The sequence below is a fragment of the Apodemus sylvaticus genome, chromosome 9, assembly GCF_947179515.1.
Source record: "Apodemus sylvaticus chromosome 9, mApoSyl1.1, whole genome shotgun sequence".
NCBI classification, from domain to species: domain Eukaryota; kingdom Metazoa; phylum Chordata; class Mammalia; order Rodentia; family Muridae; genus Apodemus; species Apodemus sylvaticus.
Genome location: NC_067480.1, coordinates 7,041,647 through 7,055,137, shown reverse-complemented (window position 1 = coordinate 7,055,137; position 13,491 = coordinate 7,041,647). Strand labels below are relative to the sequence as shown.

General features: G+C 47.0%; 1 protein-coding gene across 1 annotated transcript in view; it reads right to left on the bottom strand.

Moving 5' to 3' along the window:
* LOC127692755 (protein THEMIS3-like) overlaps nucleotides 1-13,222 on the bottom strand; it is a 44,511-nt gene extending 31,289 nt beyond the window's left edge. The window contains exons 1-2 of the mRNA XM_052193355.1: nucleotides 13,135-13,222; nucleotides 11,676-11,810 (exon numbers count right to left, since the gene is read on the bottom strand). Of these exons, the coding sequence (XP_052049315.1) occupies nucleotides 11,676-11,810; nucleotides 13,135-13,222 (223 nt within the window). The remainder of the gene's footprint in view (nucleotides 1-11,675; nucleotides 11,811-13,134) is intronic.
* Nucleotides 13,223-13,491: the final 269 nt, after the last annotated feature.

Below are 13,491 nucleotides of genomic sequence, written 5' to 3'. Positions count from 1 at the left end.
GAAATAGGATCTGCCTATACATCTATCAGCTGAGGGGTAATGGATGACTACCACAAACACAGTGGAAATTTTATTCAGCTGTAAAAAGAAAGAAAACTGTGAAAATTCCAGGAAAATAGATGGAGCTGGAAAGATATAGAGGGCGAAGTGACCCAGGCCCAGAAAGCCAGATACTGTATGTTCTCTCATATGTAGATGATGGCTTTGAAGTGCTAGTTGTTTAGTTGGAACGTCTGTAGAGACCTGGAAGTTATCGCTTCTTGGCCTTTTGACTAAGATCAAGTGGAGACCTGGAAGTTGCAAAGAGGCCATACAGGAAGGAACACGAGGCTGTAACTGGGTTGGGGACAGGGGAACATACGTGCTAAGGAAAGAGGGAGGGGCTACAGGAGGGGTCTCCTCCTCCTCCATGCTCCCACCAGATGCTGGTGCCACAGAGGGCCAGGCACCTTCAGATTGAGAACTGTGAACTCATGAACCATGCCTCCCCCCCCAAACTCTTCGGCTTTTCAGGTTTTTTTGTAGGAATTTTGTCAGAATAATGGAGGCCGATTAACGAGAGCCACAGTGAACTTGGGGGGAATAGATGAATCTGTCATCTTTGTGTAGTCAAGGCTGGCGCTCCCATCTCTTCTTTCCAGTACACACTGGGTGCGTCTGTGAGTCTGCACTCAGCATTGGGTATCATGAGCTTGGCATGAGGGTGCAAGAGGATGCTGCTTGCTGTTTATCCCCTCCCATCGGAACCCCTCACTTACGAATCAGAGACTGCTGTGCCTCTTCCCAGACTTTAATTCCACTCGCAAGGATTAAGTTGTGGTCGTAAAGACTTTCCTCAGCCTCCTTTTGGAAGGCGTTATAAAAGGGAAAAGCATAGCAATGACATCATCATGCCTCAGCCCTGTGAGCCTTAAACTGTGCATCTAAGCTATCTGAGACACTGGAGTAATTCTAAAATAAGTTAGTAACTCTAACATAAGAACCATGAAACCATAAGAGACCTAGGAACCAAGTCAAGTACTAAGGCAAATTAAAGGAAGTCTCCATTACCTTCTCCTTCTGCAAGCTCTATCACATATACAATGCCAAATACCTTCTCTGTGAGGATGGACTGCCAACACACTTAAGAACTTAATCACCATGCTTAGTCACACCATAGGAGAATAACATGCTGTTGCTAATGTCTTAGCCCTGGGGGGGGTGTGTGTCAGAGGGAGGCTGGGGCTGGATAGCCTTGGTTTCCTTCTTGGGGAACTGTGAACATCATCAACCATGAGGAGGCAGATGGCAACAGGTATATGTGGGAAGAGTGACTTCAGTCAATGGAACAACGGTGTCTGGCCAGGAAAGAGACAGTGAAGTTTATGAGCATTGCCCTGATGTGGGAGCTGTAGCCACGTCCTGGACCAGCTAGTATGGTTGGCTGTAACATGTTATCATGCTTCAGATTGGCCCCACTGGGTGCCATCTGAGGGACAATGGAGGCTTCCTTGGCTGTGCTACCCTAGCAATGTCTCTCAAAAGTGAACTCATCGTCTATGTTCACCTTTCACCAATTTGAATCCACCAGCATCTCCAGGTTCTTCCCCCTAGAAAGTTAGCTAGGTAAAAGCAATCAAACTCACTGTCTTCAGGACTAATCCAGACATTATGCTTCTCCAGATCTCTTTGCAATTTTTCTTTGCCTCTGTGACTTCTGCCATCTGTGGACTCAACCTGGTCTTCAAGACGATACAGTGAGCTGAAGAGGCTGCCTTTGTTGACTAACTTACAGATTTGAAGGTATAATATAGCATCTCTTCCAGTCCTTCATTAGTTTAATGAATCTAGCCTTCTGATGACTCAAAAGGAAATTGTACTCCTGAGTGCAAAGAACTGTTAGGTTTCCATTACTGCCGAGAAGCAGGGTGCCCATGGAGAAAGCACGGGTGGAGAGGTGAGACTCGGTGGTGAAGAAAAATGGCCTCTTCTGTCATGTACTCTAGGGAACAAGTCAACCATGGTTTCATCTTCAGAATAAGTATCCTAGAGACTTTTAGCTCATTCTTGATGCCCTTCTAGAAAGATCCTTGAGTAGTAGCTCTCTCCTATTTATCCCATTGCTGATGTGGACCTACGTGGTCATGTTTGAACAAATTCATAGTACAAATATGCTTTCTTCTAAAACAGAGACCAGTTTCAGAACTTACTACAAAGAACCACGTGGCCTTTAGAATCAGGAAGGTTCAATCAAGCTAGCTAATATATCAGTTATGTCACCAATTCATTTTTTTTTGTGTGGTAAGCATGTTTAAAGTTTCAGTGATTTTTGAAACACCCAAGACATTGTCCTCTGTGATCAACATGCATTGTAGCAAGTCACCAAAACATTTCTATATCTTAGCTTTTCTAGACTCCACATATCACTGAAACTATATAGTACATGTCTTTCCAAATCTCAGTTATTTATTTCCCTTAGCATAATGTATGTCGGTTCTAGCCACTTTGTTGCAAATGCCAGACTTTTATCTTTATAACTGATGCATAATACTCCATCATTTATCTGCACCCATCCATCCATGGATGGACACTTAGATTGTTTCCATATCTTAACTACTATGAATCATGATAACAAAGAAGATAGATTTTTAATAGAAACAAATGAATGGATGTGTTTCTGGCATATCAGAATAGACTAAAACACACACCTTTAGGAAGAAATATGGTTATACACTTTTAAGAGCCTTAAAAAAAATAAACGCCCCAGTTTTGATCAACTAGCAGTACCAAAACTGAAGCCAAAGGGGGAGAACAATGGCCCCACAAATCTGAAGAGGTCATCAACTGAACAGAGAAAAGGCCATTTATTTTAAATAAAGGGGCACCATGTAGGATTTTCCTGATGACCATCCTAGCTTGCTGTAGTGACTGAGTTTCATGGACCTTCAGAGTGACGAGAATCGCTGGATCCTTTAGTCTTGCTTCCTGGAACCCCAGGCTGACTGCCCAAGGCACAGAACCATCATTCAAATAGTCATGGGAAGACGGACTTTGGCTCTGCTGGAATAGTAAGCATCTTCCTCTTGGGGAGAAAGTCGTTTTTTGAAAAATGTCCGTTTTTATCAATCTTCCTTAGACTGTAGGAATGGGGCTATCTCTTCCTAGACACAGACAGACGAGAGTCCATTAGCAAGGCCCCTTCCTGCCCTGGCTGTACTTGACTTGCATTTGCTTACTTGAGCTTCCTAAGGAACATGGGTTTCCTTGGCCTAACCCTTCATTTCTGGTTGGTTACAAAGCACCAACAGCTTACCACTGGCTCACCAATCCTATCTGCATTTCACCATCATCTCATCTGGGCAATGGTACAGCAGTGGGCAATGGCGGAGGCACAAAGGCATGTCTAAGCCATCCCTGGGCTGCCCTGTGACACCCCTTAGATCAATACATTTGAGTTTCAGGAGGGCAAAGCCAACATCACGTGCAGTTTCTTGTTGGATGTAGAAATGAAGGGTTGGGGCATTATTAATTTCATACAGCAAGCATTTATTCCTTTGTTTTTGCAGGTTCACCTGGGAACTGTACCTAACAGGGTTTTATTTCCTGGAAAGGGTTTTGTGATTCATTTTCTTGCTTGATGGGCAGTGTCTTTCAGCCACCACAACCATTCAGGCAGTTGCCAGGGACCATGGGATGGAGGAGACCCTCTATGAGACCCCTGTACCCCAAGCAGGGTTTTTACTCCCTTTGATCTGGCCATCCAGATTCCCTTCTCTATCAGTTACTTGTTTTGCAGCTGTGAAAAAAGATTAAAAGATTGACAAAAGAAACTTAGGGAAGAAAGGGTTCATTTTGGTGGAAAATTCAAAGGTTCCATCCATCATAGTGGGGTCTGCATAGCTCGGAGAGCTTGAAGTGACTGGTGTCACAATGCGCCAGCAGCCAGAGGGCTCAGAGCAAAGACGCTTGTTCACAGTTTGCCTTCTCCTTTCTGTCCAGTAGAGCTGCCCATATTCAGCCTTCCTACCTCACCTAACCTCGTCTAGGTGGTCCCCCTCAGCCCGGTCCAGAGATACTCCTCCAAGGTTATTGTAGATTCCATCAAGGTCAAGGTTAAGCATTGGCCTTCCCAGTTTGTCTCCTAGCAAGGTCACCGTCATCTGGAGCCTCTGCTGAACACAGGCCCTTGATGGGACTCAGAGAGGCAGCCCACTGAGCCCCAGCTAAGTACCCTGTGCCAAGAACACCCTTGAAAACAGTGTTCAGTCCCAATAATCAAACTTCTAAGATGGTTTAGTAATGGTCTCAATTTTTCACCTAGCACAGGAAGCCTCTCTTGGCTGTAATCAGAACTTGGCTGAAGCCTGCGGGACCACAGGAGAGTCTAGGCATGAGAGATTCATTATTATTATTATTATTATATCTTTACATCCTGACTACAGTTCCCCTTCCCCCTTTCCTCCCAGTCTGTCCCTGCACTGTCCCTCTGTGTCCCCCATTCACACCTCCCTATCTGTTCAGATAATGGCAGCCTTCTCCCATGGACATCAACCAAACATGGCATATTAAGTTGTAGTAAAACTAGGTACCTACCCTTGTATTAAGGCTGGATGCAGTCACCCAGTATGAGGAAAAGGGTCCCCAAAGCAGGCAAAAGTGTCAGAGACAGCCCCTGCTCCCCCTGTTAGGAGTCCCACAAAAAGGAGTGATTTCTTTTTGTTTGTGAGTTCCTGGCCTAGGCTGGCTTTGAACTCATATGTTCTTTCCAAAATCTATCCAGCACTGCTATAGCCAATGCATGGATTAAAGCACTGCTCACACAGGAAGCAGAATTCTCCAACTTGGCAGAGTGCTGGAACCTGGAGGACTGAAAAGGCTGTGGTAGACCAGAACTTTCTAGATCCTCTGTCAGCTGCTGGAATGAGCCTGGCACTGAGGTGGGAGCTGTGTAACTGTTGTCTGTGGCTGTCTTCTACAGGGCTCATAGCAACCTTCCATGTTCAGAGCAGCTTGCCAGAAGGGTTGCTGGGTTCAACACAAGCCTCCACTGCCTCAGTTTCTCAGCAGAGCTCAGGGTGGTTGGCAGATTGGAGTTGATTTGTTTGACATCTTATCTTACCCAGAGGCTCATGTCTCTCTCTTCTTTTGTTCAGATTGGCAAGGACAAGGCTTTGTGTTTGGTTATAGTACCCAGAGTGGAGACCAGACATGCAGCACTGGGTACACTGAAGGTTGGCAGTGAAGTTGGTGAGGCAAGTGCGCCCTCTGTCACGGAGCCCCAGCACTCCAGATGGGACCAGTCACATCTTTGGCAGTGACTCCTTGCCCCCAGCATTCTATTTGTCTTATAGCCCAGCAGACAGAAACATCAGTGAGACAGGGGTTGGGAGAGTCCTCATATGGCGTCCCCTGGGATTCAGTAACTAGAGCGGAGCCAAGGAGCGTGGCTGACTCCTTCTCTGGGAAGAGCTGGTGACTCAATCAAAGCAGAGAGGATTTGATTTTTAAACCTCTTTGCTCTATTCAACGTTGCCAGCCTTCCATGTTCCAACAGAGAGCTCTGCAGGATGGGAAGACATGCCAAATGAGGCACAGAGGAAAACACAGCTGTGATTTAGTCATTTGTCACACGTAGGACCCTCCATCAAGGAAACGAACAGGGCGCTCGAGATGAAGCTTTTGTCTTCCCTGGAGACTTCCACAGTGCTCGAAGCTCCTGGTCTCCATTTCTCCTTTGATTGTCCTTTAGCTGACCAACGTTACCACCACCAAAGACTTCTGATTTATTTTAACCTTTCCCCTTTGAACTTGAGTGGCCTAATTCAGTGAAGAGGAGGTCACCAGCTCTCTGCACATCTGGATTCACCTTGATAACATCATCAGTACCACAATTCAGCTGCTGCGAGATTCACAATGCTAAGACATAACTCCTGGCTCCTGACGTGAGAGAGTGCCAGGTCTCTAGCTGCTGCCTCGGTTCCCAACTGTGACCTTCCTATCTTGGTTCCACAGCTGGGTTCCTGATGCACTCTCCAGGCAGGTAATGATGCCCACGATGATGCTGATATCTGGTGTGCTGAGAGGAGGGGCCATTTGGCTGCTTCCCCGCAGGGTCCCCCTTCACCCGCTGTTCCGTTTTACAGTCCACTTACATCCCATCGGCACCAACAGGCACATAAGCATGTTCTTCTGCAACCAGGCACGCGGCAGTCAGGGAGGTGGGCTCCCAGAGGTCCCAGGCATGGTGCCTCAGGCAGGGGGCCAGCAGGTTCCCATCGCAGAAAGCTCCCCATCTCATTAGTTTTTCCCTGTACAGCAAAATGCACGGCCATCTAGGTTAGAACAATCAGGGCAGAATTGCCTGTGGTTGCAATGGGAGCTGGGCTAGATTCCTGAGGCTTTAGACAATGCTGTTCTGTGAACTGTGGCATTTTAAAGTAGGGCTAATGGGGATGGCAAGTGGGTTTATCCCACGCCTGATTCCCTTTCTTTGTTCTGAATGAGAAGTGAGAAAGGCATGCAGGTATCAGCCTCAGATCCTTAGCAGTCTCCAGGAGGCTCTTCTCTGAGCTTAACAGCAAAACATAACATGTTCAGGGAGTAAACAGAAAATGTGTTTTGCTCTGCTATTGAGTCCTGTCAGGGGCCTTGACAGTCAAATAGGATTGGAGAGTCTTTTTATCTGTGGAGTTAACACACTGGACCCGAGACTTAGATGCTGAAGTGACTGGAATACGAAGGCACATGTGGAGGGATAAGCAATCAATTACTGCACAAGGATATTATTGATTTGACCATTCATTCACTTTTCAGCAGGTCATCCATTTCCCTAATTGGAAAGAAGCTTAGCCACCAGATGGGGAGAGGTCGGTTGGGCTCCATCTTCCTGGGCTTCTTCGGAAATTGGTTTCTATGAATTCCCGGGTTCGGCTCGATGTGGAGGATCTGCTAACTGCCAACTGCCGGTCATGGCATTAGGTCTGAGACTGGTCTCCGAAACCTGGTCTGCTAGCTGCAAGAGGAAGGACACTTAACCATGTCATGTCAACCTAGAAAGAAGGATGAAGCTGGCCTCACAGGGGTCTCGGTCAGTCCGAATCCTGTCAGCAGGCAAGGTAGAACCAGCCAGGCTAAGTTTGGTTCTGGTTTCCTTCTCCCAGCAGGGCCTGCACCCAGTTCGTGGGACTGGACACAGAGACCTCTGATCCTGGGCTTCCAGAAGCTGCAGGGTCTGAGGTCTGGGGCTGGGAAATGGGCTTCTGGAGAAAACTGTAGAAAGTAGAGGGAACGACTAAGAGCCTGGGGTTGTGTCTGGATGCAGTGTGCACCACGCTTCTATGTGCCTGTCTTCCTCCCTGTCAGGATTCCACTCTTGAGGACACAATGACAAGGTTTGACATTCAAAATCGAACCTTTCTGACACTCAGAGCACTGTTTAAATTTATCGCTTCTCCACACCACATCTTGTAGATGCCTAGTAACTGCCTCACTCAGCTCACAGAACAATAACCGTAAAAGATGCTAGCAAAATGGCTGCCCTCCTTCCTGCAGGATCTGTACCTTCAGACAGAACCAGCTGTGGTCAAAAACATTCGGGGAAAAGTGATTTAGGAGGGTGAGGCTGGAGGATGGTGAGGTCAAGGCCAAGCTAGACTACACAATTAGACATAACAACATAACAACAACAACCAAACAAATCAGTACTCAACTTGTCCAGATTAACCACTTACATAATATGTATATTCTGCTAGATGTTGTAAATAATCTAGAAGTGATTTGAAATAGATGGGAGGAATACATACAGATTATATGCTAATGTGCCGTTTTATTGAAGGTATATGAGCAGCTTAAGATTTTCCTCTTCATGTTGGGGAAGGATGTTTGTACCAATCCCTTCCATATTCTGTGACGCTTAGGAAGTCTTGTGTTAGATGATGTTTAAAATCTTCCTTCTTTCAACTGAATTTATCATCATTATCATCATCATCATCATCATCATCATCATCCTCAGAATGTGAGAGTGGTCTTTTGTTGTTGTAGCTGTTGTTATGTGCATGTGTGCAAAAGTGCTTGAAGAGGCCATAAGAAAGATTCAGATTCCCTGGAGCTGGAGTTACAGGTGATTGTAAGCTACCCAAAATGGATGCTGGGAACTGAACTTGGGTACCTCTCTTCTTAACCACAGAGCCATTTCTTTGGCCTCAGACTCATAATCCTCCTGTCTCTGCTTCTTTGGCATATCCTGTTGGTGGGTACCAGCACAGCAGACATGAGTGTAGTTGTTAACTGTGTACATTTTCTGTTATGCTAAGGAAAATCCCTACACACTGAAACCAGGAAGAGGACCCTGTGGACACCTCTCCAGTGCACACGCAGAGAGGCTGGATTGAATACAGTGCTACACTGCACTCAGCTCCAAAACACCCAGGAAGCAGGCACCTTTTCTAAGAAGTACCAGCTTTTACCTCAGAGTCGCAAACCACATGTTGCTTTATTCAGAAACTGCCAGCTCTGCTTTAATACCCACCACCACCAGCCAGCCCTCCTTCCTCCCTTCCTCTCGACATGAGATCATTTCTGCCTTGTAGCATGGGGCTACAGACCCTGCAAGGCCTTGAAATTTTGTTTGTTTCATTCGCCAAAATGCTGTAAAAATAGTAAGGGTAGTCAATGGTGATTGATTAATATCAAAACACAGATAATGCTTGTGATTGCAATTTAAAGAGGAATGTTCTCCACTTTGATTAATCTGACCCTTTGGGCCACCCTTAACAGAGAGGCACGTTAGCATGCTAATCAGGGAATGAATGCAGCTGAGGAAGCAACTCCCCAGGTGTCCAGCTCAGCCTGGCCTTCCGCAAGGCTGCCCTCTGCTCTCTGACAAGTCCACCCTTTGCACTGAAAACTGAAACAGGCCCACGTCAGTCAGAACAGCAGGTATGACTGCTGCTTTATCCCTAAGCTGTACTTGATGGAGCTGTTACAACGGAGGAACACCATCTTAACTGGCTCTCAGAGCACTGCCCCTGGCAATATTGAAACGCCATGTGCCTATCAGCGGCTTGGGGAGTTGGTTAAGTAGTTACAGATTGTTCGGCAGAGACCTTGCAAGGTTAGCCATGTCCCCCACCTGCCAGCAAGCAGAAGACGCAACAGAAGCAAGGGTGTGCCCTTCACAGGCCCGACTGGGAGAGCTCCAGGGCAGCCTCCTTTGCCCATGTGCCGGCATTCCCTGCTTTGTGGCCATCCTGGGGCTTCCTGGTTCCCTGGTGCCTCCTCTCACCCTCTCTTTATTCGCCTGTCTCACACGGAGCCTGCAGAGAGTGTTGGTTACCACTGCCTTCTGATAAGCCCTTTAGAGCTCAGCAGGTCCACCCCACTCTGAAAACAGAGCAGACTGCAGGTCTCTGAATCTGATTGGCAGGGACAGAGCCCACACCCCTGAGCCAGGAGGCTTGTCTTCTGGCTGTTCAGAGTCCTGTGTTGGGATAGTTTCTGTCCCAGAGGAGGGTGGGGCACAGCGCACAGGGCACAGCGGTGGTAGTGGAGAGGGCAAGCCTGGGTTCTAGGCTGGCCTGTTGCCTGGGGGTGGAGCTTGGAGAGGGTGTCCAGTCACCTGCAGCGGGAGCTCCAGCACGAAGCCTGTCCAGAGGTTCGGGTTGACCAGCTGGTGGAGCTAGTAGCCACCACCTCCCACACCCCACACTGAAGCCCAAAGAATTACAGTTTTAAATAAGAACTTCCTCAGCTGGGAAGAAGGGCTCTTGGAGAAGAGAAAGGCAGGGCTGGTTGGTGCCTTGCACATCAGACCAGACTGACAGCTCGGACTGCATCAGTAAACACAGCCATGGAATGCGGGCTCTGGGGAACATTTCAGAAGCTTTCTTCCTCCCAAGTTAATCCAGATCCAAGAAATGCTTGCCCAGAACCCCGACTAACAAAACTGACATTTTTGTTCCTTCCTTTCCAGGGAATTCATGCTTCAGTATCTTCACTCGTGTTCTGGGAGAGCTGCAAAGTGTGTGTCCACACCCAGAGATGGGAGCGCCTGGGCCTGTGGTTAGAATGGAGAAGCTGCCCGCAGGATCTCACTGCCACTACCGTTTCCCTCACATAGGTAGTAGGCTGCTGCATCCGTGACTTAAGCATTGTTGCGTGTAGTGCCCACGACTGGTGATCCACTAGCCCTTCTGGCTTCCCTTTTGTTCTATTTTCCTTTGCTCGGGGAGGTGACAGTACTACCCCCCCCCCCATCTTTGAATCCAAGGATAAAAGACACACACATACAGTTTGTTCCTTTACAATTTGCCTTCTTGGCACAATTGCTGGGCGCTGATATCTCCCGCCTGGAAAAGCGTACCCTTACCAATTTTTTATCTCTGTCTCTCCACTTGCCCTAAACTTTAGTGGCTAGTCCCACCTAGCCCGGGTCAAACATCCTTGGCCACCTGCCTGTAGCATAGGCCACAGTCCCTAGCTCACCCAGAGACCTCTCGCGGTTGTTGCGTTCTTATACCTCCAAAACCAAGCAGAAAAAAACAGCCCTCTCCTTTCTTGGTCTGCCCTTTCCTCCTGGGACCTGTAAGTCCTGCCTATAGTATCCACCCAGAAATTAGCCACACCCCCACCCGGCTTTCTTTCCTGACAAATCTGAGAATCAATTAGGGAATAAGACCTTAGCACCAGAACTGCCCCCTTCAGAGCATTCTAACTTTTTTTTTTGATAAATGTTTTAGAAAGAGTCCCTGACACAAGAGCAGCCAGTGTTCTTAACTCGTGAGCTCTCTTTCCAGCCCTGCCTTCCAATATTCCACACATAAAGAAGCCATTAGACATGTCCTTTGGATTTGCTCAGGCGTCAGCACCGTCTGCTCTGACACCAGCCTTGGCACCTACTGTGGACCTCCCAGATTTCAAGGTCAGAAGGTGTCCATCGGGGCCTTAGCATCCTCAAAGCACCAGCAGAGTCATCCCCTTCTCAGTGTTGGATGTGACAGTCACTGTACCTGCACTCTGAGCTTTAACGCCCCACATAGAAGGTCTCCATTCGCCTAGACCTAAAAATCCCCGCCATTCCTGCTAAAGGCTCTGCCTTCCTTTTTCTCAGCTTGCATGGGTGTGATGCCCTGCACGCTGTTCACTGTCTTCCCCTCTCTTTGCTGTTTCCTGACTGACCCTACTGTAGATACGAGAGTCATTCATGCTGTGGTTCCTTTATCTCATATCTTTGTCCCTCTTTAACTCTCAAAAACAAAACAAAGCAGTCCCTCGGCTGAGCTACACTGATCGATGCTGTGCCTTTGCGATCTTCTCCACAGTTTCTAAAACTGGCTTTTACTTTTGCGAAGGAATGTTTAACAACTAGAGCCAGCAGAAGAGAGAAAAGCCAGAATTTATTTCCTCCCCACTCGTCTCTGACAGGCATGGGGTTGAGGACATAGCCGGAGCTTGGGTCAGGAGCTTTGCAGGCGGATGTAAACACCACCAGGGAGCCCTGCTCCAGGCACGGATCGGATCGTGCAGTGGGCTTTGCGGGTCTGGCAAACACCCTCTTCCGACTGCTTCCCCCACTCACCAGTGTCCAGCAGACAACCTGGTTTCCTTCTCTGGCACCTGACAAATCGGGACCAAAATGACCTTCCATGTGTGCTCTGAAGAGTCACAAGACCAAAAAGGAAGCGTTTTGTACCCAGTACCTTCATATTCAAGGGGTATATTGATCACATCCAGAACTCGCTCATCACCCTTCACTTCTGCTCTGACGTAAATTGGCTCCAGGCCAACCACCGTGATGATATCCCCTTTGGAGAACGACAGGTCTTCATGTGACACTGAAAGACAATAGTTGACATGGGGGGAATTGTTTTCGTCCTTCAGGACATGGTCAGTAGTGCTCAAGGCAGTGAACCGACAGCAGAAGAGGTCTCTCAGGACCAGGTAATCAGCCACCGGATGGTGACTCTGGCTGTGAGCCACACACACATGGGTCACAGGGAAAAGGAGGAAATAACTAACTTGCCAGGAAGAAAGTTCATTGGTTCAAAGGCCTCAAAGGTCGAGGTTACACCCAGAGATTCGTATCTAGTATCTAGTATTTCTCCAGGTAAATAAAAACTTTACATAAAATTTTAAGTAAAATTTATTAAATATGACACGATACAGACAGAGGTCTTTTAATGAATACAGAAAAATTACCAGGACCACTAATTGAACAGTTCAGCATCTTTTATGACAGTAGACTCCTCAGTATGTCACTATGTGTAATTCACTTTAAAGTTAAAAATAATTCTTTTTTCCAGAGTAGCCATCATGATTTGTCTTGCCCAGTGGGCAGTACGGCCACCTTTGTCATTTCCAGCCGTGAGCCCTATTTCTTGTGTTCTCACAATGCAGAGTAAGTGGTAGATGGCCCTCTGGTGCCCAGGTGGACTCCTTCCTAACGGTGGGAACCCCCAGAGCATTGACATGATTTTTTCTTGTTATCATCAAACTAACAAAAGACAATTTTTCAAGCTCACATTTATCCATGCCTTAGACTTCATGTGTCAAATTGCTGCAATTTCTCAGTAGAGTGAAAAATATTCACCACTCAAAAATAACATTTTTCCCTCTTCCTAGAAAATATGGGTAAATAGCTCCTTTCTTTCCCAGCTGTTTGCCAAATTTAAATAAATAAATAAACAGATAAATAAATAAATAAACAAAATAGCTCTTCAGACAGCAGAAATCTGCCAACTGTGTTGCCAGCTGGGGCAACTATGTAGCAAGGAGCACTGCTAGGTGGTATATTTCATTCTGCCCATGGCGAAGGAAAACACTTTAGCAAGTAAATATATGTCTTCCATAAACAGAACATTTTCTCTCTCTTTTCCAATGCTCTATCTTCTTGGGAAAGAGGTTTTCTTGCCCCCTTTAAGTTATGGTATGCTAAAAAGAAATAAGTGCAGTTGTTATTTTTCTTTTTAACAGGCAGATGATTCTGGTAGAAAAACACCTGGTTCTCCTTAGCCTAGCGTTTCCCAGCATAATCTAGATAGACCATGACTCCCTTCACCCAGTCCCATTCCTGAAGTCTTGTGACCAACCACGTTTCCTTGGAATTTGGCAGATTATATTTCTCCTGGCCCCCTCAGATAACATCCCCCTCTCTCCTACCTGAATAGTTTCCCTGGGTCACCTCCACTTGTCTGGGCAAGGAGTTCTGACTTAAGGAACTGATGTAAGAATCCCAGGTCTGCTCCATGTCACTGGATTGTTCTCATCCTTCAGGACATGGTCAGTAGTGCTCAAGGCAGTGAACCGACAGCAGAAGAGGTCTCTCGGGACCAGGAAATCAGCCACCAGATTGTGACTCTGGCTGTGAGACACACACGCATGAGTCACAGGGAAAAGGAGGAAATAACTAACTTGTCAGGAAGAAAGTTTATTGGTTCAAAGGCCAAGGGCTGGGAAGGGCAGGGTAGGGGACTAGGATGAAGGGTTCTCTGAAAAGGCTCACTAGGTGTTGTTGGG